The sequence below is a fragment of the Zalophus californianus genome, chromosome 3 (genome assembly GCF_009762305.2).
Source record: "Zalophus californianus isolate mZalCal1 chromosome 3, mZalCal1.pri.v2, whole genome shotgun sequence".
NCBI classification, from domain to species: domain Eukaryota; kingdom Metazoa; phylum Chordata; class Mammalia; order Carnivora; family Otariidae; genus Zalophus; species Zalophus californianus.
The window spans coordinates 123,751,340-123,778,343 of NC_045597.1; the positions used below are offsets into that span (position 1 = coordinate 123,751,340).

The following is a 27,004-nucleotide window of genomic DNA, read 5'->3' on the forward strand; positions in this document are numbered from 1 at the left end:
AGTTTGTGACTGGTTCACTGACTGTTGTGTCTGGGTGGCTGATTAAAATGCAGACTCTTGGGCTCTACTCCAGATAGTATGATCCCCTTATGTGGTCTGAGGTGGTGTCCAGGGATGACCTCATTCTGCTACTGTGGCCTGCAGGACATACTTTGGGAAATACTGGTAAAGGATGGATTAGGCAAAGTTGATTAACTTTCCCATGAGAGACAGAAATTGGGAAGGAGGCATCCAAGCTGGACTGCCTGATTTTTGTTACTGTTTCAGAAGGACGGGAAGAGAACAGGTAGCTCTAAGAATTAAAGACCAGGGGAGGGAGAATAGAATTAACTCCTCACCTGGAGACGGTATTCCTGCAGCCCTCATCCTTCACCCAGATGCCCATGTTCTCCTCCTTATTTGGTCACCGTCACGTCGGAGAACATAATGATGACAATTTAAAATCATGTCTGGGTTCAGCCCTTCTGTGAACCAGCTGGGTTTTATGCCTAGGGAAGCTCTGTTTTTTTGCGTGCTGTAACTCCAGGAAGTTATCCTGTAATGAGTGTGTACTTTGTTAGATTTGGGGAGCAAGGAAGTATGGATCAAAGCAACAAGCCTGTTAATACTGTTAATAGAAGAACCAGGAGAAATCACAGGAGTAAACACAGTTCAGTAGATTATCCACGTATGAAAACCATCATTATAATCACTTCTTACGTAGCAGACACTTGACCTGGGAATGTTCTTTACAGATGAGCTTTGGATTGTTCCCTCTTGCCGTCCAGGGCTTACCTGGGGAACAACCCAGGCTGTCCCATTCCTGTCTTCTCCTAAAGGGAGCGAGCCCTGCAGGCCACACCTTGCACCCACGCCAGTGATCACCACCTGCAGGTTATTATTCACTTAAGCTTCCTCCAGCTCTTTCCCTGGTCCCTTTGTTTGTCCTACCACCCCTTTCTTAGGCATAAATATTTCCTGCTGCCCCCACACCGTCAAGAAAAAAGAAAACAGCTCTGGGATAGGGCAGGGGCAGTGGTTCGTAGTTCCGGCTATACCTTAAGATCACTTAAGGTCAGCTTGATAAAGTATCAGCATTTGAGCCTCATCCCCAGAGATTCTGTTTTCATTTTTCTGGGCATCAGAATTTTTAAAGCTCGCTGGGAGATTCTGATCCGGTGGTTAGGATTGAAAGTCACCTCTGTAAGTGAGATGTAATGATACTAGCAGTACCTGCATCTTAAGGAAAATGGAAGCTGCAGGATTTGAAATGAAAATAGGTATTTTAAAATAATGCCTTTTGGGGGCGCCTGGGTGGCTCAGTCGTTGGGCATCTGCCTTCGGCTCAGGTCATGGTCCCAGGGTCCTGGGATGGAGCCCCGCATCAGGCTCCCTGCTCTGCGGGAAGTCTGCTTCTCCATCTTCCACTCCCCCTGCTTCTGCTCTCTCTTGCTATCTCTGTCACTCTCTGTCTCTCTCTCAAATAAATAAAATCTTAAAAAAAAATGCCTCTTGCTGCTTCTGTCCCTCCAATGTATGCTGAGTCCTGGGGTTCTCCTCCCTCTCTTCCTCCTTTATTTAAGCCTGTTTTCTATTAAGCATCAGCATTCAAAAGGAAACAAAACAACAACCAAGAACATTCCTTTCCTCGATTTAGCATTTCAGTGAGGTGGTCTTCCACTCCCTCTGTGCAGTTGACTGGGACCTGCACCTCCGTGAACTCCCCTGTGCAGCAGGCTGTGGTCATCATCCCCTCTCTGGGCCTCATATTCTAGTGGAGCAATGTTGGGGGCTGCAGAACCCCGTACAGCCCAGAGGGTATGGGCTGTCACATGGAGCCAGTGGTCACATGCTTTGGTCCACGAACACGCACTTATTTCTATTGGATAAACAACTTGGGAGTCTCTGTTCATCCTTGAAAGAGAGTGATGACCAGGAAGTAAACCCTAATAATTCTCAAAAGCATTTTAAGGTTTTTTTTTTTTAGGCGCCAATTAAAAATTAGATCTGCAAATGAAGAGCTAGTGATTGGCAATTGAGGGTTATTCACCTCTCTAAACTCCCGTTGTTTTAGGTTCCATAAAAATTCTTCCAATAAGTGTACTTTGTTGTCCTTTGAATTTTATAGGAGAATATTTTGTGGCATGCTTTTCAAAACTTTCTTGGGCCCAAATTTTGGATTATGCATTGAAAGGGAATGGAGCCCTCTGAATGGAGGAATACTGAAACAAAAGCAAGTAAAAAGTAGAAAGTTGCACTTTTTTCTAACTTAACATTGATTCTGAAGGACAGATTCGAGGCATAGTTTCTGAGTTTGGGTAGGTGAGTGATCTCACTGCAGTTATAAGTAACTTCTCAAACACCACTCAGAGTTCCTCTGGTCTTGTTGACCTGCTTTTTTTCCTTTCTGTAATTACTGAATATGGCCCTTAAAACCCATGTAGGACCAAATACAGAATCTAAACTCTGTGATCTCATCACCACAAAAACAGGCCGTAGGGACGGTCCTTCTTCTTGCAGGAAGCCGCTTCCCCTTGGGACCTCTGTAACTGTAATTTATAGTGGTGCCTTTGTAGTCTCGAACTCAGAAAGGACCTTTCCCCCTGTCCTTACAGAAGTAGTGTAACAGATGAGCTGCTCTAGGTGGAGATGGGGCCAGAGGAAAAGTATGCGTGTGCGTAACCTGTTACAGATGTAATTTTAAGGGTGCCCAAAGATCGGCAGGTCCTCTGGGTGGAGGGTCTGCCTGGCAGCTGGCATATTGTGGGCTGTGATGGATATTCTCTTAGTGCTTGTGTGTAGCTGTGGCTGGGACAAGTGAGAAGCCTGCCTTACTCTGCTGAGGTGTGCTTCAAGAAGGGAGGTTGGCTGAAGTACTCGCATCAGCTGTGAGATGGCTTCCTTCCCTGGCTGCCAGAACCCTCTGTAAAGAGGCAGATGATTCCTTTTATGAGCGAGTAATAGGAGGACGCCCTGAGATACTTTAGCAGCTGCTGTTCACCAGGTGATGCTGTCCTGTAGTGATTGCTTAAATATCATCAGTGAGGTCAGCAACCTGGGGGGTGGGCAGAAGAAGCTGGGGTGCCTGGAAGCCTTGGCAGCATTTGTGGGCTGTCGCTGAATGCAAGATGAGGAAACAGTTGACCCAAGGTGCTCACCTGGTCCATGTCAATTTCTCCTCCACGTTCTGCTGCAGGGAGATCTCTGCTGTCTCTGAAGTGGGGGAGACTTGGACCTGTGCCCTGCAGCCGTCCCCGGTTTCCTCCCAGAGAAAGGCTCCTGTGCTGTGTTCTCATCTTTGAAGTCCTGGTGGGGAAGGGGGGCATGTCTCCTAGAGCTCCTCATTAAGCAGACTTAAAGGGGAGAGAGAAGGACTCCACCCAGGCTTTGCGTGCACAAACCTCTAAGACTCCGCTGCCCTGCCAGGTGGTTTTGTTGGCCTAAACGTGACTACACACGATTCTGGCCTTTTTGGCCGTGAAGCCCGGCCCCAGTGCTGTGAGGGCATTGACGTGGGCTGAGCCTGATGGCTGGTGTGGTTGGGCGTGGATAGCACCCTTGGGGAAGAACATTTCCCCGGGAAGTAGACCCAGTCAGTAATGGGGAACCTTATTGGAGTCCTTCATTCAACAAGCATGCACTGGGCATCTCTCTTCTTATGACAAGAGCAGGAGCTTGGGGTAGGGGTGGCAGGTAAGACCAGCCCTGGAGAAACTGGGAGGAGGGGAGGTCGAGGCAGAAGGAAGCAGACGCTAGAGCTCAGGGCCCCTAGAAGGACTGGTGAGATTCCCTGGGGGTGGGGCAGGGGGTATTTGAGCTGTGCTAGGAGGATGACTCATTTCCAGAATGGGAGAGAGGTGCCTCAGGATGAGGGAACAGGAGGGCAGAGGTGTGAAATTGGACAGTGTGTTCAGAAAGAGTGAGCTGTGTGGGGAGCTGGGACCTGTGAGGAGTGGGGCAGGAGATGTGGACACCCTTAGTGCTTTAGGGAGGTTCTTGGCTCCTTATCTCAAACCTTTGAAACATTTCTTTGTGTCCTGGGCTGCAAACCTATTCGCATCACTTAAAGAGAAAACCTGAGATAGGAGAAGTAAACAAGTACTTCAGTACCTTGCTCCAGACGGGAGGCTTTCAGTAAATGTCCCCAGTCTGCGTGGATAGAGGGCGTCGGAAGAAAGCATGAATTTTCTTGCTTTTGCCAGCGGGTCACCTTGCTTTCCCCTCTGTTAAGAGTATGTATGCACTGACGTCTCTTTGCTCTCCATCCTGGCTTTGTCGGGAGTTTCTGGGAGGTTGTAGCTGGTTTTATAAACTCTCTACTTCTTGTCTCCTAAGGCAAGTGTGCTCACAGGATTTCTTTTTTTCCAGTTCTCTTTCTAGTTTCCTGTGGTCGACTTGTCCAGAGGAGCTTTCTGGGTGCCGTGCCCTACCCCACCCCCCGAGTGAGACCGCCTCTTTCTGTTGCCAGCACGTGGAGTCTGGGGTGAGGCAAGGTGAGTGGGACTCACGGAGAATTCGACCCCTGACAGACCCCGTTTTCCAAGATGAGTTATTCTCTGAAAATTTTGAGGGATTTGAAAGTAAATTGGGTTTTTAGTCAAAGAAATTTAAGAATTTTTGAAAAAATTTGGTGTCTTAATTCTGTTAAAGCACTTTTATTAATAGGGATGCTTCAATACGTTTTTCTTTTTTTCCCAGAACTTTTCTGTTTTTTTTTTTTTGTGCCCATTTCAAGGTTTTGGGTCTCTGTATGGTTCCTGCACAGTACTGTCCACTGAAAACATTTAATACGTATTGTGTGAATAGCTTAATACCATAATATTGGCAGTTTGCAAACAGAAGTCCTGTTAACTTATTCTGAGCTGTGTCTTTTCCCTTCCCTGGGTTTCAAGGAGGATTTTTTTTTTTTAGTTATGTGCCTTCAGGAACTTTAGGAAAGCTGGTAAACTTCTGTACTATGGTTTTCCTGTACTGCAGTTTTATATATGAACTTTCAAACAAAAATACCTTCTTCAAGGTTTTGGGTAAGGCTGGAAGCTCCTGATGGGTAGAACTTTTGTTCTGTTCAAATTGTTAGTTGCATTCCCTATCTCTAATGTGTGGCAGTTAGTAGGACTCAAATATTCTCTTTCCTTTAAGAAGAGAGTTGGCGGAGAACTGGATGGATCTTCAATTCCATCTTAAGTGAGCACAGCTTGGAGGACTGTTACTTATGCTCAGCTGCTCACAGTTGAAGCCACAGAGCAAGAATCCCCAGGAGGTTCAGGATAGAATGGTTGACTGAGGGCTCTGAAGACTGCCCTATATTCCTTATCTGTGGGTGTTGGAAAGGGTCCCCATAGGAGATGGGGGTCAAGGTTAAACCTGCTTCCAAACCTCTGTGAATTCTTGAAACACCCATGTAACATGCAGGTGCACTCTGCCATCTGTCCTGTGTGGCTTGCTGGCAGGATTTCACATTTAGCACTCACCCCTCCTGCCATGCCTTGCTTGTTATAAAGAACACAGTGGTCACATTGCCACTAAAACTTTGGGGGATCCTGCCAAAAGGTAAAGCTTTTCATCAGGAGCATGGCTGGGGAGTACATAGCAGAATCTAAGGTGAAGCTTTAAAAATTAGAATACTGGGACCCCCCTTTCCCCCCTCAGTGTACTGAACTAGAATTTCAGGGTTGGGGAGGGAGTCCCTGCTATATATGTTTGTTGTTTAAAACTCCTCAAAAGGAGATACTTCTCGAAAAATATTTGTATGTGGACTAGACTTAAAAACAAAGAAACTCTTTCTTAGCCTGAGAAGATGTTTGGGGGAATTATTTTTGAACTCTACTAACTAGTTTAACCAGTTCATACAGCCAAGCCAAACATTCCCTTATTGTGCCATGATTTGCATGGTAGAACCATTTTATAACTTTAAGTTAAAATTGCCTGGGACAACACTTTCTATCGTTGTAAGTATACAAGGAAGGAGAAAAATGACATTGAAGAACAATTTTCTAAATTTAATAAGAGTTAAGGCTTATTTAGAAATCCAGGTGGGAATCTGCTTAAATGGAATTTTACCCAAAATATGCAGAGATTTGCATATTGAAACCAAAGCTTTTTGACCTATGGTAACACATTTTTCAAAGTAGTATTGAAATAGCAATTTAAATGTATTGCCCTCAGAGATTTATTAGACAGGAAATTTATTTAGTAAGGGATACATTTTTTTCCTCTTCCAGGAGGTTTTTGGGTGGTTGAGAATTAGCTAATTTTTCTTTATTCCTTCCTTGGGACCAACTTCAGGAAGTCGATAGGAGCTTAATAGCAAAGATCATGTTAAATGTTTAACTATGTCTCTTGCAAATTCTCTTTCTCTGAAAGAAAACCTTGCAACTTTTTGTTATTTGAGGTTTTCATAATTTAAGGTTTGATGGAGAATAAGTTTATATTTTGAGATTAAAGAATCTTACTGTTTAGGAAGGACCTTAGAGATGACCTGTTACCTGCTTTTCATTGCCTCAGCTTCATGGAAACTGCTCTTGTTAAGGTTACAAACGGCCTCTGATAGAACTCTTTGACATGACTTTTCTGTAGCACTTGATAGCACTGACCACTCCTCATTTGAAACTTCCTCTTCTGGGTTCCTTTGCATCATTTCTGACTACATTTCTTCTTTAATTTCTTCCTAGGTCCTACTATATTTGCCCTTAAATGTTCATATTCCCTGAGCTTTGATCCTTGGTAGTTTTTCTTTTAGTCTGCTGAGGCTCTTCGGAGGACCTCAGTACTGCTGTGGTTTCAGCCACCACCCACATGTTAATGACCCTTAAGTCTTTCTGTGAGTTCATCCCCTTGTCTCAAACAGTCTCTTGGGCATTTCTATTTGGATGACTCATATTTACTTTCAAGTAAGAATATCCAAACCAAACTCCTTTCCCTCCCAATTATTGCCTGCTTCCTGTCTCTGCTCCCCCCTCCCCCCGCCCCCACAAGTCCCCTCATCCCTAGGCTTCTGTCTGCTTTTCCCACTTTGGTCATTGGCATTATTCAAGCCAGAAATGTGTGACTCATCCTTCATCCTCCCTCAGCCCCATATCTTCATTTGCAATTAAATTCTATCATTTTAATAACCTAAATAAAGGAAAAGGCCATTCCACTGACATTTAAATATTATAGGTGTTAAAAGTTGTAGTTGGGCTTATATAAGCAGACACAATAACAGACGATTATGACCATTTATATAATATACATTTTGTACTCTGCATAATCCTAGATACTTTTTTTTTTTTAAAGATTTTATTTATTTGAGAGGGAGAGAATGAGAGACAGAGAGCACAAGAGGGAAGAGGGTCAGAGGGAGAAGCAGACTCCCTGCCGAGCAGGGAGCCTGATGCGGGACTCGATCCCGGGACTCCAGGATCATGACCTGAGCCGAAGGCAGTTGCTTAACCAACTGAGCCACCCAGGCGCCCCCTAGATACTTTTCATATGTTATTTCTAATTTTCACAACTAGTCTGTGGCATATTATCTCTGTTACAAGTGAGGAATTTTTTTTTTAAGATTTTAACGGGACAGTGGAGAGTGTGCGGGGCGGCGGGGGGGTGGGTGGTTGGTGGGAGGGGCAGAGGGAGAGAAAGTCTTAAGCAGACTCCATGCTGAGCTTGGAACCCCGGGGGTGGGGTGGGAGTGGGGGCGGCGCTGGATCTCACGACCCTGAGATCTTGACCTGAGCTGAAACCAAGGGTCAGACGCTTAACTGAGACATCCAGGTGCCCCATAAGTGTGGAACCTTGAGGTTCAGAGATCAAGTTACTGGCCCAAGATCACAGGGCAAGTAAAGCATGGTCGGTTTGGGATTGGGACATATTAAACCTCTAGGTTGGTCTGCCTGACTCTAAAACATTTGACACCATGTCACTGTTTTGCTGTGGTCCCATAATGCCACAGTGCTATTTTGGACTTCTGGTTGGTAGGTTGATTTTTGTGGAGGCCAGGAACTGGGTGTTACTCAAATTTGTGTGTCCTATATTTTTTTCTTAATAGTAGGTGCTAAGGACAAGATTTATTTTTTTTAGTTTTTTATTTAGAGAGTGAGCGTGTGTGTAATCGTTGAATCAGTGGGGAGCAGCAGAGGGAGAGGGACAGGCAGACTCCATGCTGAGAGAAGAGCTGGACGTGGGGCTCGATCCCACAACCCTGAGATCATGACCTGAGCCAAAGTCCGATGCTTAACCAACTGAGCCACCCAGGCGTCCCAAGCCTCTCTTCTCTTTTAAAGTTTTTATTTTAATTCCATTTAACTAACATACAGTATTGTAGTAGTTTCAGGTGTACAATGTAGTGATTCAACACTTTCATACAACACCCGGTCCTCATCACAAGTGCACTCCTTAACACCCATCACCTATTTCCCTCATCCCTCCAGCCTGCCTCCCCTCTGGCAACCATCAGTGTGTTTTCTAAGAGTCTGTTTCTTGATTTGTCTTTTTTTTTTTTTCCTTTGCTCATTTGTTTCTTAAATTCCACATATGAGTGAAATCATATAGTATTTGTCTTTCTCTGACTTACTTCGCTTAGCATTTTATTGTCTAGCTCTATGCATGTTGTTGCAAATGGCAAGATTTCATTCTTTTTTATGGTTGAGTAGTATTCCATTATATATATATCCCATATATATGTGTGTGTCTGTGTGAATATATATGACTCATCTGCTTTAACTGTTCGTTAGTCACGTAACACTTGGGCTTCTTCCGTAATTTGGCTATTGTAAGTAATGCTGCTATAAACATAGGGGTGCATGTATCCCTTTGAATTAGTGTTTTTGTATTCTTTGGGTAAATACCCAGTAGTGTGATTGCTGGATCATAAGGTTGTTCTATTTTTCAGTTTTGAGGAACCTCCATACTGTTTTCCACAGTGTCTGTACCAGGTTGCATTCCCAAAAACAGTGCACAAGGGTTCCTTTATCTCTACATCCTTGCCAACACCTATCATTTCTTGTGTTGTTTTATCCATTCTGACAGGTGTGAGATAATATCTCATTGTCGTTTTGATTTGGATTTCCTTGATGATGAATGACCATGAGCATTCTTTCATGTGTCCGTTGGCCATCTGGATGTCTTTGGAGAAATGTCTATTCATGTCTTCTGCCCATTTTTTAATTGGATTATTTGCTTTTTGGGTGTTGAGTTGTATAAGTTCTTTATAGATTTTGGATACTAACCCTTTATCAGATATGTCATTTGCAAACATCTTCTCCCATTCTGTTGGTTGCCTTTTTGTTATATTGTTTCCTTCACTGTGTGGAAGCTTTTTATTTTGATGTAGTCCCAATAGTTTGTTTGCTTTTGTTTCCCTGGCCTCAGGAGACCTATCTAGAAGGAAGTTGCTACCACCAATGTCAAAGAGGCTACTGCCTGTGTTTTCTTCTGTTTCAGGTCCCACATTTAGATCTGTAATCCATTTTGAATTTTCATGTATGGTGTAAGAAAGTGGTCCAGTTTCATTCTTTCGCATGTTGCCATCCAATTTTCCAACACCGTTTGTTGAAGAGACTTTCTTTATCCTGATGGATGTTCTGTCCTCCTTTGTTAAAGATTGACAATATAATTGTGGATTTATTTCTGGATTTTCTGTTCCGTTCTATTGATCTATGCATCTGTTTTCGTGCCAGTACCATACTGTTTTGATTACTACAGCTTTGGGTTTTTTGTTTGTTTTTAAGATTTTAAGTAATCTCTACACCCAATGTGGGGCTCGAATTTATAATCCCAAGATTGAGTCATGTGCTTTACCTACTGAGCCAGCCAGGTGCTCCAATTACTGCAGCTTTGTAATATACTTGAATTTCGGAATTGTGATGCCTCCTACTTCGCTTTTCTTTCAAGATTGCTTTGGCTAGTCGAGGTCTTTTGTGTTTCCATACTAACTTTAGGATTGTTCTAGTTCTGTGAAAAATGCTGTTGGTATTTTGATAGGGATTGCGTTAAATGAGTAGATTGCTTTGGGTAGTATAGACATTTTAACAGTATTTGCTCTTCCAGTCCATAAGCATTGAATGTCGTTCCATTTCTTTGTCATCTTCAGTTTTTTTTCCCATCAGTGTTTTATAGTTTTCAGAGTATAACCAACTGAGCACCCAGGTGCCACAATATAGTATTTTTTTTTTTAAGATTTTATTTTGACAGAGACAGCAAGAGAGGGAACAGAAGTGTGTGTGTGGGGGGGTTTGAGAAAGGGAGAAGCAGGCTTCCTGCAGAGCAGAGAGCCCAATGCAGGGCTCGATCCCAGGACTCTGGGATCATGGCCTGAGCCGAAGGCAGACGCTTAAGGACTGAGCCACCCAGGCGTCCCCTCCCCCAGTGTAGTATTTTTTTAATGCAGTCTTTTTTTTGGGGGGGTGGGGGCAAAGGAGAGGGAGAGAGAGATTCTGAAGAAGGCTCCATACCCAGCGGGGCTCAGTCTCACAACCTTGAGAGATCATGACCTGAGCTGAAATCAAGAGTTGGATGCTTAACTGACTGAGCCACCTGGGTGCCCCTTTAGTGGAGTCTTTATCTGGTATTGGTATCAGAGTAATGCTGTCCTCATAGAATGAATTTGGAAGTTTTCCTTTCTTTTCTATTTTTTGGAATAGTTGGAGAAGAGTAGGTATTAATGCTTCTTTAATGTTTGATAGAATTTGCTTGTGAAGCTGTCTAGGAGTTTTTTTGATTACTGATTCAATTTCTTTGCTGGTTATCTGTCCAAGTTTTCTGTTTCTTCCTGTTTTGGTGGTTTATATGTTTCTAGGAATTTATCCAATTCTTCTAGGTTGTCCAATTTGTTGGCATATAGTTTTTCATAGTATTTTATGATAATTTGTATTTCTGTGGTGTTGACTGTTATTTCTCCTCTTTCGTGACTGTGAGTAATTTCCCTTCTTGATAAGTCTTCCTAGATGTTTATCAATTTTACTGATATTTTTTTTTCTTCAAAGAACCAGCTCCTGGTTTCATAGTTCTATTGTTTTTGTTTTTTAGTTTCTGTATTGTTTATTTCTGCTCTAATCTTTATTATTTCCTTCTGCTGGCCTTAGGTTTTGTTTTCTTTAGCTCCTTTTTTTGTCAGATAAGGTTAATTGAGATTTTTCTTCTGGAAGTAGGCCTGTAGTGCTATAAAATTCCCTCTTAGAGCTGCTTTTGCTGCATCTCAAAGGTTTTGGACCGTTGTGTTTTCATTTTCATTTGTTTCCATGGACTTTTTAAATTATTTCCTGGTTGATCCATTCATTCTTTAGTAGGATGTCATTTAACCCTAATTTGTGGTCTTTACAGATTTTTTTCTTGTGATTGACTTCTGGTTTCAGAGGGTTGTGGTCAGAAGGTATGCATGGTATGATTTTGATCTTCTTGAATTTGAGGGTTGTAATGTGATCTATTCTGGAGGGTGTTCCATGTGCACTTGAAAATGTGTCTTCTGTTTTAGGATGGAATGTTCTGAATATATGTTAAGTCCATGTGGTCCAGTGTGTCATTCAAAGCCATTGTTTCCTTGTTGATTTTCTGTTTAGATGATCTGTTCATTGATGTGAATGAGGTGTTACAGTTCCCTACTATTGTAATATTATCCATTAGTTTGTTATTAACTGTTTTGTGTATTTGGGTGTTTCCTGTGTTGGGTAAATAAGTATTTATAATTGTTACATCTTCTTGTTGGATTGTCCCCTTTATTATATAGTGTTCTTCTTTGTCTCTTGTTACAGTCTTTGTTTTAAAGTCTGTTTTGTCCAATATAAGTATTGCTACTCTGGCTTTATTTTGACATCCATTTGTGAGATAAATGGTTCTCCATTCCCTCACTTTCAATCTGCAGGTGTCTTTAGGTCTGAAATGAGTCTATTGTAGAGCCTTTTTTTTTTTAAATGACAGCATGTGAAAATGTAGAATCCTCTGAATTTCTGATCATGCTGTTTGAATCATTCACATGCTGGTCATAATGAAGGCAGAAAAGGCCCTTTCAAGTAAAGACCTTGTTAATAAGAATAGCATAGATCGATGTAGTTGTCAGCTTGAAGTTGTGCTAGAACAGACGAGGGTATGATCTACAAAAAGCAGAGTACATATGTAGGTAGAGGCGGGTAAAAGCAGAGTCTACTGACGTTTTTTTATTTGGTTAAATCCTCTTGGGAGGATGGATTTGAACGTGTGTTGGTTCTACACTTTGTGTCCTTATAGGTCCCACCTTTTACCCTGTTTTGAGAAGGAAATGCTCTTTGTTTTCTGCATCAGATTTTGGTAACAAAAGTTTGTCTATGGAACACTACTCAAAAACTAATGATGTAATGTATGGTGATTAACATAACATAATAAAAAAAAGTTTGTCTAAGGAGAAAGGGCCCCTTTAATGAATACATAAAACCAATTTATCATTACGGAATTTAGAAATTGCTTAACCTTTCAAAGTCTCGGTTTTTTACAAAGTTCCCCTATAAATTTGGAGGCAATGCTGTATTTTGCAGGGTTGTTTTAACTGTAACATGACAGAGATAACCTAAAGTACGGTAGGTCCACAGTGAAGAGTAGGTCTTATTGTCCCCAATTAGTTATCAGAGGCCTACATTTTCTTTTTTTTTTAAATATTTTTTTAAAGATTTTATTTATTCATGAAGAGACAGAGAGAAGCAGGGGGAGAAGCAGGCCCGATGCGGGACTTGATCACAGGACCCTGGGATCATGACCTGAGCCGAAGGCAGACGCTTAACCATCTGAGCCACCCAGGCGCCCTTTTTTTTTTTTTTTTAAGATTTATTCATTTTAGAGAGCATGCACGTGTGTGGAAGTGGGGGGAGGGGCAGAGGGAAAGACTCTCAAGCGGACTCGCTGCTGAGCCATAGCAGGGGCTGCGGGGCTCAATCCCATGACCTGAGCCAAATTCAAGAGTCAGACACTCAACAGACTGAGCCACCCACCCCCCCGCTCCGGTGGCCTACATTTTCAGATTTAAAAAGGCTTTTATTAGTCCATGAAGAAAAAATTCTGGAAGAATTGATGGGAGGTGGAAAGGGAGCGAGGAGAGTCAAAAACCGTGATTCTTAGGTGTTGGACCCTGAAGAGTGGAGTCATCATCAACTGAGACTTAATTAGAAATAAAAAGTCTCAGCTTCAAACCAGGCCTAAAAATCAGATGGGGTGTGGGGCTCAGCAATCTGGCTTCACAAGCCCTAGAGGTGATTTTGATGGCTTTAACTGGCCTAAAGTTAGAGAAATCAGGCTGCAGGCCCTTCCGGTGGTCCAGTGAGGGGATGGTGATTCCCTCCCCAGAATGGTGGGAGGGAGTGGAGAGGAGCTGGAACTGGTGAAACCTAGTCATTCTATTGGCTACTTATCAGACCAGGAAGCAGGCCATGAAGATGTAGAGGCCTGGGGTCTGGTGGACTGAATGGGGAGGTGAGGGGGTTTGCTATCAACGGGAACCCAGAACCCACGCTGACGAGGGGGTGTTGGAGTTCCGGGGAAGAGGAAGGCGAGTTTAGTTTTGGACATGTAGAGTTTGTGTTGCCAGGGTTGATGTCAGCAAGCTGGAAATAAAGGACTAAAACTGCAGCACAGGCAAAACAATGGGGAAACCTATTTGTGAGCTGCCCGCGTGGAGGTGGCAGTTGAAGTGGGTATTCACATCATTTTTCCAAGGAAAAGGGTGCAGAGAAGGGAGCTGAGATTGACTGGTTTGGAATTGGATGTTGGCGGTGATGATTGCATTCAGCTTCTCTTTCAGAAGTGTAAGTATATATGTTTAGGAATACATGGTGATAATAGTTTTAAATAAAACCAGTTTTGTCATAATGCGATCTTTAGATGCCCCGTGCTGTGTGATAGAGCCTGGTCTTGTGCATCATCCGAGCTTGGGATCCAAAGCTTAGGCTTCTCAGGACAAGGTTCCTAGTGTTCTTTCCTCTGAGAGACAAGAAGTGGAGTTAGTGTTCCGAGTTGATGGTGGCTTGTGGCAGGCTGCTGGGTCTCTCTGTCTCAACTTCTTTATCGGTCAAAGAGGACAATTAGAGTTCTATCTCCTCCTTGTAAGGGTGAGACAAGACCCCTCACAGCGGGGAAAATTTCACAGCGCCAGCCAAAGGATGCTTTTGTCTCCACCTGTGCTGTGGTTTTCATGGTGTTTGGTTGCATTTGTGGAGCAAAGGACTTCTATTTGTAACAAATGTGCAGTATTGATAAAAGGGGATAATTGTAAGGAGTCCTGAGTCTCAGTTGGGGATGGATGGCTTTGTGGTTTTCAATGAATTATCAGTACACGGAAATAGGTGTTTTATTAGGTTTATGAGAAGGCAGAGGGAGTTGGCTTGGGAAGTTTGCATAAAAACAAGGACCAGACATTTAAAGAATTTATTTTATATCCAGCTCTGTTGTAGACTCCCATATTTTGCTGTAGTGGAAAGATGCTTCACTGAGATCATGAAAACTTAGTACATCTGTGCAGCATCTTCATTATATCTAGAACAATTTCACATCCACTGTTTCTAATTCAGTGTCATTCAAGAAACATGTGTTCCTGTTTTTCACTGGGTTCTAAGTGGGATGTTTTTCCTTAAAGGGACCACACACTTATATTGAGGAAATAACTTTGTGCTACCAGTATAAGGAACCTTCTAGGTTTGGAGACTGTAGCATCTCCCCTCTCCCAAACGGCCTCCCCCCAACTAGAAAGAAAAGTGATCTGTGTGTATTTGTAGGGATGTGTGTGTGTGGTTTCTATGCCACTTCACAATACTGATTTTATTCCTTAGGTCTGAGATCTGTTTCATACTGTTCGTATGTGTTCCGAGAAGTGGTGACAGAATCCACGATCCAAGGTCTCACTGCAGAGTTACTAAGGGCTTTAATTGAAACTCCAACTGGGTTTTATTTTTTTTTCCACTGGGTTTTAGAGAAGAAAAGTGAGATGTTCGTATGTGGTATGTCCTCTCACTTCAAGCATAGAGCTTGAACTTCATAGATTTGATGAAATTTTATGGGACTCCCAGAAATAACGTTTGTAATATCCACGCATGGGAATTATTCTGTAATTCACAGTTTAGCCAAAGTGTTATTTGCAGTTGGGTCGGGTTTGCACGCCACCAGTTTAGTTCGGCACTACCCTCCCAGCTCTCCTGTGACTACTTGCATCTTTCTGGGAAGTTGAGCGGCTGCCATGGCTGAAACTGTGAGCCAGACTTAGGTAATTTTATTAGTCTAGAAAAAGTATTACACTCCTGCAGCTGTTGTTGTAGGTCCCGACCATGAAAACAAAAACCGTCTCAGTTGCCCGGGATCCATGAGAAATTGGCAGTGGCCCAATGTAAGTCCATGTATTTTGGACTCTAAATTATATTTATCTTCATATGGGCATCCCCTGATTTAGGGCACGCAGCTGGGGAGCGGTGTGCCTGTATGAGGCGGTGGGGGTGGGGGAGCCTCGGATACCACCCTTAACTAGGAAGCCTGATCCAGTTAATTGGAAGACTATATACCTCCTGGTTAAAGGATAAGGAGAGCGTCCAAGAAAACAGAACCATAATAAAATACACTTGTCCCATATATTCAACCTGGCTTTCCTGGTTTTGTCTGTTGTGTCATAGTGTAAATTCCCACAGGTCTTTCTCTTGCAATGACAGGCTGGTTATTGTGGGTGGGTTAGTAATATGGTGGTGATGGACTTTCTTGTTAAATAGAACTTTTATAGATCACTTTGAAAACTAATCATGGGACTTGGCATTTAATTGCTAGGAGTGGTGCATATGTGGAATACCCAGTCCTGCGAATGTGTGCCAGTCAGTAAATGGCTAATTTTCTGAATTTCAGTGGTTCTGTGAGTGGGAGAAAACTGCACTACTGTGTGTCTAGAAGCCCCTGGGCTATTAGCAGAGCACTTAGCAAGTCTGAGTAATTGTCCCATTGAGTCTCATTCTTTGGGTCAGAGTCTCTAATCCTTGGGGTCCTTGGATGTACTTCAGGGCATCTGTGAACGTGGGTGGGTGGGGAAAAAAATTACATCTTTGTTTTCGCAATCTCTAACCAGAATGTGGCTTTTTCTTCAGTCGTGAAAATGGGTAGCATCACATACTGTCAATAGCACCTGTGGCTTTGGCAAGTAGAAATCAGATTTTTGTACCGCATTGTGGGAGATAGTTTAAACTATCACTTATGCTCATCATTGCTTTAGAAAACTGCCGTAGCTCTTAGACCTGCAACTGTGTCTTGTTATGTGCGTTCAGAAGCACACATTTACTATTCTCACAGTTTTGCTCTTTATTTTTTAAAGATTTTATTTATTGAGAGAGAGAACACGAGAGGGGGGAGGGTCAGAGGGAGAAGCAGACTCCCTGCTGAGCAGGGAGCCCGATGTGGGGCTCCATCCCGGGGCTCCAGGATCATGACCCGAGCTGAAGGCAGTTGCTTAACCAGCTAAGCCACCCAGGCGCCCCCACAGTTTTGCTGTTTAAATATTTTTATATCTGTGTTTCAATATAATTGATTTTCTTTTTAAGAGTATTTTCTTCATCAGAATCCTTCAGAAACACTCTGAGAGGATCTGGATTGCTGAAGCAGTCCATGACACTTAAAAGCTCCCAGACTCCTGCCTTGGATGGCACCCTTGTAGCTCTCTCCTCTCACTCTGAGATCAAGTTAGTTAACATTAAAAAAAAAAATTTGACTTCTTCCTAGCATGAACTGTCTTTGATTTTTGGGGCTCTGACCTTCCCAATACAACCATCCACCATTTCCGGGTAACCTTTCTTAATGGGCCCCTGTAGCAGTCCCCTTTAAGACTGCTTACTGCAACCAAGTGTTTATGGCCAAAATGATTTCCCCTACAAATTTTAGGTAAGAGTATACAGTGCTCTGTGTGTTGATATTATTTGCTTTAGCTATGGAAGAGATGATGCTGTGTGACTTGTGTGAATTTCATTTAGCTCTTCACTGTGTTACCATGACAGGCATACCCTAGTTTTATTTTAGAACTTGACATCCAGGGTTAAAACTTTATTATATCTATTGGACTATGGAAAACTGCCCAGAGAAAGAAAGCTTGGACACCAGGCCATTCCTTGCCCCATCTCATCACCTTTTAACGGGCTTCATGCAGTTCATTCAGTGAGCGAGGGGGTGGGTTTTGAGCTCCTCTTGAATAACACCGTTCCTAACTTCTGGGGTGTTAGGAACAGGGGAAGCCTTGCCCATGTGACACTGCAGTCTCTGTCCCAGATACTCTTCCCCGTTGGTCATATGGCCCAACTTCCAGTGGTGGTGTTCTGTAAGCTCATGAATTCAAGAGCTTGCTTGCATTTTGTTTCATGACCCCTCCAGGTCACCAGTATTGACATCACGGGTGTTTGAAATAACTCCTAGAGGCCTAGCAGAACTTGAGCAAGGACACAGTTAGGTGTCTGTCCATAGAAGCAGATTCTCTGTTTCAGGATAGATTTGAGACACGGGATGCTGCTCTCTGGGTGGAGGTGTGTGTGTGTGTGTGTCCGTCCAAAGATGATTTTTTTTCCCTCCCCTATTAAGCAGTTTTGTCTGTTTGACTACCTCACCAGGTCCCTGGGAGCTAGTCTGTCTCGTTTTTAGCCAAAAAAGGAGGTATAAGATAGGGACTGTGTTGTTAGGCCCTGGAGCAAAACTCCTGGGATGGATGGGGAACCTGGCTCTGCTCCCGGGAGCCATGTGACCCTGGCAAATCACTACCTCTCTGTGTCTTTGTAGAATGGAGATACTATAGTACCTTTTGCAGAGGGTGGTTGTGAGGATTAAATATATGTGGGCTAAGTGCTTGGAGCAGGACCTGGTATAGAGTTAGTGTTAAGTGGGTGTTGCTGGCTGCACATTTCAGTCACCTGGGGGAGTTGTGAAAAACTACACCAGGTACTGGGGACTCTCATCCTAATGAAATCAGGAGGTGGGGGGCGGGGGGTTATCGCCTTGTTCAGAGCATCCTAGCGAGTCACTGACAGAAGTGGAGGAGGGATTTTGATGTCTTCTGTTCCACGGGTTTAAGTGAAAGATCCATCTGTCAGCTACGGAGGCAAGAGATCTTTGTGTAATGAATAGCTGCCTTTCACGGGGCATCTTTGAAGTTGTTTGACCTTTTTCACTTTGAGGCCAGATGCCGTGCAATTTAAAAAATTTAATTTCTTTAGATTTATAATACCAAACTTTATTCAGTTGGCATTGATTGATTGAGTGCCTTTTAACAGTTTCTGAAAAATGGACTTTCTGACATGTCTTCAAGGTCTCTTCTCCTTTTCCTGTAAAGACTTATCACCCATGCCCGAGACTCCGGCCAGGGGCTCTTTTTTCATCTGCGGCGATGGTTTATCAGCTACTGTGATGACAGTGGTCTTAGGAACCAGAAATAAAGTTTGCCCATAAAATTATAGCTCCTGCAGGTGGAAGAGGCCTGATTGTCCAGTCAAGCAAGAGAGGAAGCAGTATCCCTGTTAGACAGATGAGCCCATGAAAGGGGGAATAACTTGCCCAAAGCTATTTTGTTTATGGAACGCCTTCTGTCTTTCTTCAGGGAGTTGTAGTTGCTAGACATCAAGAAGTTGGTGTGTATAAGCTGGGAGTTCGTCACTCTGTTGTACGGTACAAGTGGAAAGCTTCACAGAAAGGAAGAAGGGGAAAGAAGGAAATGTCCGTGTGGCTGTTGTGGAGATAACTGCCATAGGGAGGATTGGGGCTTGGGTCTCCTGCTGCTCTAAACCTTACAGGGGGGCATCCTGTGACCCGAGACACGTCCTCTACGGGGCTGTGTGAGAGGGTGGGAACACGTTCAAAGACTTGGCTTCGTATTCAAACCCTAGGTGGTCCTCCATGGGCTTTTGACCTCGTGGCCACTGGGGCTTGAGTTGATATTGGCTTTCTCCCAGCCTTGGCTGGATGAAAGACAACTACACTTTCACCCTCCTGCACAAGCCACCTTGTCTTTGAGGCTTGTATTCACTCTCCTGGTCACTTCTCTACCCCCTTGTCCCCGAGTTCATTCAAGCCTTTGGAAGCAGCCACGTGGTGCCTGAGCTTTCAAGTTCCAGGTTCATCTTTACTTATTGTGTAACTTTGCGGAAGTTGTTAATCTCTCTAAGCTTCCCTGCTTCCTTGGTTATAAAAAAAGAATCCATACATATCTCATAGAGTTTTGTTTTGGTTTGGTTATTTGGGGGTTTTTCGGATAAAAAGATATTATATCTATATCTATATCTATATATAGATATAGATATAGATATATTGACCTGTAGTCAACGCTTAATACTAGCTATTAGGATGATGGCTGATACCCCAAATGCTACCTCCGTTACTGCAGTAAGCATCTGAATGGCCCTCCCCCGTACCAGGAATCAAGTTGCTTCCAGCAACCCTCATTTGAAGGCCTTCCACTTTACCAAACCATGCTTTTGGCCATCATGTGGACTTCATCATTGTCCGGAATTGTTCCATATCCAAAATTTAAAAATTCATTTAAAAGGACTGGACTCTTTCTCAACTCCCTCATTCACTTAGTCTGACTGTATTTGTTCTTTGATTTCCTTGACACCCCATCCCTGTCTTCTCTGGCCATCAGACCTCTCAGGGCCTCACTCCCTTCCTGTCCAGTCCTGACTCCATGGAGCACCACTCCCAGCATGTCACACGGGCCCCCTTCTCAGTCTTGTTGCACCTGTGCTGCAGACACCCAGTCACTGATCAGTCCTCTCCTCTTCTGGGGGGTTCTTGGGGCTGAGCATCAGAGGATGCAGCTGCATAGATTCATTATTGGGTGCCATGGTTTGCTTGGTCTGCAACCTGGATTGGGTAGTCAGAGCTGTTCAGCTGTCCTTGTAATCTTGTGCTTGCCTTCGTCTCTTCTGCAAAGGCTGTTTTCAACCTTTACTGCTCCTCTCATACCTTATTTTTACTTTAGAGAGAAAATGGAGGCATGAACTCCTAGCTTCCTGCCTATGTTTTTTGACTTTGTTTTCTTCCCCCTCTGTCATATTATGCTTGACTTTGTGTCCCTCTTTGCTTGGTACAGACACTTAGAAATTTGTGCAGAATGAAAAACTGCAATCTCTAGCCCAGTGCTGCTTCCTTAATTGGAAAATCAGGTTGTAACCCTGTCTCTCTCTGCATCTTGCTGACCCAGGAGAGTCAGGATAAGTTCCTCCAGTGCTCAGGGCCTTGCATTTTAAATGAGGCTGTTATATTCGTTTAAATTTATTAAAGGATGGCAGTCTATTTTGAGATACAACTATTCCCTTTGGGAATTATAGATGGATTAAAATTATGTTCCTCCCTAATATATCTATTGGTACTGAAGCAACAAAACAAATACTCTGCTGGGGTGGGGAGTGGGGCAAGTTCTGACCATCAGTGGCTCACAGCTTAGTGGAGGAAGCAGGTGGGTAAGAAGGCCTTGAGCAGTTTTGGGGTGGCTTTTTTTTTTTTAAGGTTTATTTACTAGAGAGAGAGAGAGAGAGCTTGAGCAAGTTGGGGGAGGAGTAGAGGGAGAGACTCTTTCAAGCCAACTCCCCGCTGAGCATGGAGCTCATTAACTCGGGGCAATCCCAGGACCCATGAGATCTTGACCTGAGCTGAAACCAAGAGTCGATCACTTAATCAACTGAGCTACCCAGGTGTCCCGAGGTGGCTTTTGAAGTGGATTTGCAAATGCCTTTGCTTTCTCAGATCTAAACATCTATGAATGTCTGGATGGTGGTGGTGGTGGTAATAATATCACAGTTATTTTGTCTTCTCGTTTGGAGCATCTTGCCATTGGGGTAGGGAGGTAGGTGCTTGTTTGAGAAGCATCCAACCTGAAGACAGCTTCTGGCGACCAGGGGCTTTCTGCAAGACTGGTGCTCAGTCTTGTAAATAGCCATTGGCCTGGGACACATAAGGCTTATTGCCAGGAATGCTGCCCTTGGTTTTCTCCCTGTCTAAGCTCTTCCTGGTTTGAAGGAGAATGTATTGATTTCAGGTTTTGGCTTTTCTGTCATTGTACTTATCCCTTCTGTATGTGTATTTGAAATACCAAAATAAAACCTCCCTGCAGCCTTCTGAAGACTGGATAAGAGAACAGATCCTGCTGTGGAAATGAGTTGTTGATTGTGTATAGGCCAGATAACTTTGACCATAAATTTGGAAACTAGTGGTTGGTACCAGAACAATTCTTAAATTATTGGTCCAAGGGGGCCTGCGTGGCTCAGTTGGTTAAGTAACTGCCTTCGGCTCGAGTCATGATCCTGGAGTCCCGGGATCGATCGAGTCCCGTGTTGGGCTCCCTGCTCAGCGGGGAGTCTGCTTCTCCCTCTGACCCTCCCCCTTCTCATGCTCTCTCTCTCTCTCTCATTCTCTCTCTCAGATAAATAAATAAAATCTTTAAAAAAAAAATTACTGGTCCAAATCCCTTGTGTGAGAGAATTGCCATTGAGTTCCCTTCCATAACAACCTGCTATTCATTCATTTAAAAAATATCCTTACTGTTTTTTGTGTATAAGGTACATTGCTAGGTACTGGGAGGGATTTGTAGAGTTGACTGCCATGGCCTGGGAAGGTTTTATGGAGGAAGTAGTGTTTAAAAGTTGGGCTCAAGGGCGCCTGGATGGCTCAGTCGTTAAGCGTCTGCCTTCGGCTCAGGTCATGATCCTGGGGTCCTGGGATTGAGCCTGCATCGGGCTTCCTGCTCCGCGGGAAGCCTGCTTCTCCCTCTCCCACTCCCCCTGCTTGTGTTCCCTCTCTCACTGTGTCTCTCTCTGTCAAATAAATAAACAAAATCTTTAAAAAAAAAAAGTTGGGCTCAACAGATCTCTTCACAATATAAAAAAAAAAAAAAAAAAATGGCTCTTGGAGCCAGAAGTAAGTAGCTTGTTCATATTTTCCTCCTAAAGTGAAATTTCCTTTTTGTCAAGTAGCTCACAAAATGAAAACTCTTTGAACAAACTTGCATATTAGTAATTTTCTAGTAACTTGAAATACCAGCTTGGGAGAGTCAGGATTTTAAACTTTTTAAAGTAAACTCTACACCCAACATGTGGCTGAAACTCACAACCCCAAGATCAAGAGTCGCATCCTCCACCTACTGAGCCAGCCGGGTGCCTCAGGAGAGTCAGGTTTTTTGCTTGTTTATTTTTTTAGAAACTTTTCCCAAAGCAACTTCTGTATCCTCCTATAAAATATTTAAAACGTGGGCTGAAAGTGATTTCAATCTAATAGAGAGTTTCCACTTAATTTGTGCATCAGAAAACATTTGAGTTGAGACTTCATGCCCAGAAATCTTTTAAGATTTATTTATTTATTTATTTATTTATTCATGAAAGAGAGAGAGAGAGAGGCAGAGGGAGAAGCAGGCTCCCAAGGAGCAGGGAGCCCGATGCAGAACTCGATCCCAGGACCCTGGGACCATGACCTGAGCCGAAGGCAGATGCTTAACCATCTGAGCCACCCAGGCGCCCCCCCCCCCCAGGAATCTTTTAAATTCAGATTACTTGAGGCTGTAAATTTACTATGCTTTTTAATAAGTCCTATTCAAATTGGAAGTCTTTTTGCCTACAACAAGCCTAAGTATAAAGAGCAGTAGAATTAGACGTACGGTTTGTGGAATGGCTTTGAATAAAGAAGAGTGAATGGTTGAGCCTTTGTGTCTTGGGGAATAAATTATAGCCCAGTGATGCCATACTAGCAGTGGAAATGGGGCAATAACATCATACAGTTGCTTTCTGATTGCTTGGTCAGTAGCCACTCTTGTTCCCCCAGCTTTTCTGGACGAATCATCTGAATCCTAGAGAAGTTCAGTGACTTGTTCCCAGTCACAACACGAAGACCAGGGCTGGGCTTAGGTCTCTTGATTCCTGGGCTTTTTCAACTATAGAAAAAAAAGTGGGGGCGGGGAGAGAGACCTACTGGAATTTCAAGTATTCATCAAGGGTTGTTTTTCCCCAGCCTCATGGGAGCTCTAAAAGAATGTTGAGATATGGCTCTTGCTTTCAGGAAGCTTCTATAACACAGTTTTCCGTGAATTTCCAGCCAACAGCCAGTGCCCCATCTAGCAGGCCTCTTTGTTTCCTTTTGTGGTCTCTATTCTGCTTTGTTTTCTTGACTTGCTCTATTCTATATATTATTTATCTTGAAAGGTGCTTTAGACCCCCCACTGCCGCCACACATTTCCTTTCTTTTAGTAAACATTAAAGGTTGCTAATGGAAAGTAAATTCTAAAAGTAGCCATACAGAGGACATGGCTGTTATTCAGATGAGTCAAATCTTGGTTGGAAAAAAATTTTCAAACCCTTAAAGTTGAGGATGTTTTTGATGTCTTCCGTTTTCTGGGGGGAGGGGGATCCTTAATTATGTACAACTTATTTTTCAGTGTTTCACTTGTAAATATTGCTGTTCTGGTTTGCTTGATATTGACAAAAGAAGGGAGGCACCTTCAGAAGACGCTTTGCTCTGAGGTCAGATAAACTGATGGGAGAAGCTCCTTCCAATGGAGTGTGCACAAATTCAGGATAACTGGATAATAAGATTTTGTGATTGTGAGAGTTTTTAAGGTTATTCAGGTGTGGACATGAAAGTATTATGAAATGCAGCATTTTCCTCACTAGTATCTCATTGCCTGATGTCACATGAATTTAACTGCGTTTTCTGGCATTCCTTGGGAATGAAAATATATAGGAATTTTCCTTGTAACTTATAAACTGCTATAAATGTTGGCTAATTGCTTGATTTGGAGGAAATCGCTCATCTGTGTTCATTGCAGCCTAGTTAAATCTGTCAACAAATACTGAGAACAGAGTGTGTGCGAAGCCTGTGTTCTGGCTTCTGTTTGTATTAAAGAATAAACATAGTCCTTGCCCTCAGCTCACAGATTCAACTTGGAATTATGTAAATAGGCAGTATGGCACTCCAGAAGAGGAAAATTTTCATCCTAGTGTTATTCTGTGATTTTACACAAGGTAGTCATGGTTATGATGCTGCTATTGTGATAGCAAGCCAAAACAGATTTCGTCTTGCTTTGAAATCCTCCCTGTTTTACCTAGGGTGATCTTTGTTATATTTTATCTATCACTGTAGTCACTGTGCAGAATTCTAACACATAACATGGAGAAGTTGTGCCTGTCCTCAAAGACTCTATGTGGTAAATGAGAAATCCAAAAAGGGAAAGTAAGTTTGGTACTTTATGTAACTTCTGGGCCTTTTAAAAGGAAGAACTTATGGTATCTGGGAAACTTGGATGTTGAATGGCAGTAGAAAAACAAGGAAATCTAGGTGCCTTCAGGTCATTGGTCTTCTAAGGTTAATGTCCTATACTCTTATTTTCTTTTAAATGAAAATGATAGGAAGTTTTCTCCCTTTAGAGAATTTCAGACGCCGGTCTGGAGGCTGGTCTTTTCTCTCTTCCTCAAAAGTATATAATTTAAAGAAATGACAGCTGAAGTGACTTTTGTACTTGTGTAGACTCATTTGAAGTTTCTCCAGGTCACAGTTTGAATAGGTCTTAGAATATAAATTTAAGCTTTTCCCCTTCACTTGCTATTTATGGAGGAAAGCAGGAACTGGAAAGAAAAATTATAGTGGCTATCTGATAGCCTCTTTCACTTGACTCAAGACCACTGACGTGGAAGGTAAGAGGATCCTGAAGACAGCTGAGCTCCCCAAAGTAGGCATCCAAGATGTCTGGCATGAGATGCCTGAGTCAGTGTGTCTTAGTCCTTGTCCTGTGGGATGTGTCTTCCCAGTGGCACAGCAGATCTGCTGTTGGTTGGAGATGACCAGGGTGATGGATCACGGGCAGCCTCACCGCCATGGTGGGGCCCGAGCTAGTCCGTGATCCAGAGAAGTGTGGGGCTCCTGGACAACTCACCAAGGGACCGTGGCCAGGCTCTGTTGGCATGTTTTATTTTTATTTTTTTTTTAAGTATGTAGTCTTTGTGAAATGACAAATCCTGAAGGTAGGTTGATTGACTTTTTGGCAAAGAAAATATCTGTGCTTAGCAGGTATCTATTATTGAATTTTGTCCACCATTTTTTACACAGCATTTTGCAGTGTTTTAAGCATGACCGTCAAGAGAAATTTGTGTTTCCGTAGTTACTTGTAGAAGCGCACTGTGGTCCTCTCCCCAGATTCCGTGGTTGCCTTTCAGGTGAAACCCAGATCTTTGCACCACGGTTCACTGAGGTAGCATTTTAAAGAAGAATTAGGCTGTAAGCCATGCCCCTTTTGTGTGTAGAGACTTGTTGATAAGGTGATTTAACCCTATCAGACTTCACTATAGCTTTCTCCAGATTCTGCTTAAAGACACTGTCCTCCTGGTATCTCTAGGGTGGGTTGATTTGTTGATTTTTGTTTGTTCGTTTGTTTGATAGCTGTTGCCCAAAGCTTTCATTTTCTGAGAGGAGAGGCAGAGCAGTGGGAGGAGGAGGACCGGAGTCTGCAGATTTGGATTTGGGCCCTGCTATTAATTAGCTGGGTGACCCCTGGGCAGTCAGCCTTCCAGTGTCTCTGTTTCTTCATCAGGGAAACAAAGGACTTGGAAAAATAAATACAGCCCTGGACCAAATGATGAGAAGGTCACTGTGTGGGCTAATGTTGTGTGACTCAGAATGGCAGTGCTTAGGGACTCTTCCCTCTCTCTGCCCTCACAGAGGCTCTGCTTCACTATGGGGTCGAGCAGTTGTGTGGGGTGCTACACCAAGGCCATTTTGAGCATTCACGCTCAATAGGTAGGTGGGACCCTCCTCTACACACGAGTTTCTCCCTCTTAGCCCCTCTCCCCCTCTTCTTCCGGGAGCAACCTGCTTGCCTTCCACCTTCCTGCCCTTAGTGCATTAACAAGGTTGTGATGGGTAACACAACCCACTCGGTTTTGTTACTGCTGGGAGTTGTCCAGCCATCTCATCTGAGTTACTGGAGGAAAAAGAGAGCTGTAGGAGACTCTGTGATGAAATAATGGTCCTTTTGTCTGTCTCTTACTATAGGGACGGTTTTAGGTTTCATCTTAGGCCTGGGCCATTGTGTTGTTTTTCCATGCTCAGTACAACCCTGTTTAAAAATGCAGCTTATCATTTTAAGGCTTCAGCTGTAGTGGCACAGACTGTTCTACTTTCCTCCCCATCCCCCCCCAAAAAGTCCTAACCATATGTAGTAAAAACCCACTGTCGTGTATGCTGTTTGATCGGGGCTCCTGACATCAGCTTTAAAATGTGTTTCTGTTGTATTTATTTTGCAAATGCTTATAAGGTATGTTTTAATCTGATAAACTTCCAAATGTTTTCCTTGCGGTTATATAATCAGTAGCATCTGCAAAACAAGCTTTCTTCTTAACCATTATCTTGTTGATTCTCCATTCTCATGTTTTCTTTTGATGAGCTGGGGTTAGGAGATCTGAATTCCTGTGCCAGACATCTTACAGTAATGTGCCCAGATTTAGCCTTGTAACCTTAATTCAATGTGGAATGCTGAGAATGCCCTGGTGTGTGTGTGTGTGTGTGTGTGTGTGTGTGTGTGTGTGTGTGTGTGTGTGTGTGTGTGTGTGTGTGTAACTTTTATAACAATAGAGTGAACTTCTGATCACTTCATTAAAAGTTATAAAACACTCCTATGTCTTTAACATTTAGTTCCCCGTCTTAGTTTCTTCACAGAAAATTACTGTAAGACTCAGGGTACCTTTACATTTTCCTAAGCAATCTCTTAGAGCCCAAGTTACTTTTTATGTCAGTATGTAAATTATATTCCAGCTCACAACCCCTAATTCCTCTTCCCTCCCCTCCTTTTCTCTTTAGAAGCAAAGCGTGTGGAAAATGTTAAAAGCTGTGCTGAAGAAGAGCCGTGAGGGAGGAAAGGGAAGCAGGAGAGAAACAGGTATGTACAAGCAGGTGTCTGTAGGGCCGTCGCACCTGTGCACTCCAGGCTGGGTGGACACCATTGCATTGGGAATGGGTCCAAGGAGTGTTCTGGGTTAGGACGCACATAATACTGGAAGCTCTGAGAAACTAAATGTATTTCTGAGCTTTTTTTTTTTCTTTTTAAGATTTTACT

General features: G+C 43.1%; 1 protein-coding gene across 10 annotated transcripts in view; it reads left to right on the forward strand.

Annotated features, from left to right (window-relative positions):
* Positions 1-27,004, forward strand: part of TANC1 (tetratricopeptide repeat, ankyrin repeat and coiled-coil containing 1) — a 229,698-nt gene that overhangs the window by 52,090 nt on the left and 150,604 nt on the right. For all 10 annotated transcript variants that reach the window (XM_027591492.2, XM_027591493.2, XM_027591495.2 and 7 more), the window contains 2 exons: positions 4,348-4,472; positions 26,749-26,827. In XM_027591492.2, the coding sequence (XP_027447293.1) occupies positions 26,767-26,827 (61 nt within the window). In that variant the 5' untranslated portion in view covers positions 4,348-4,472; positions 26,749-26,766. The remainder of the gene's footprint in view (positions 1-4,347; positions 4,473-26,748; positions 26,828-27,004) is intronic.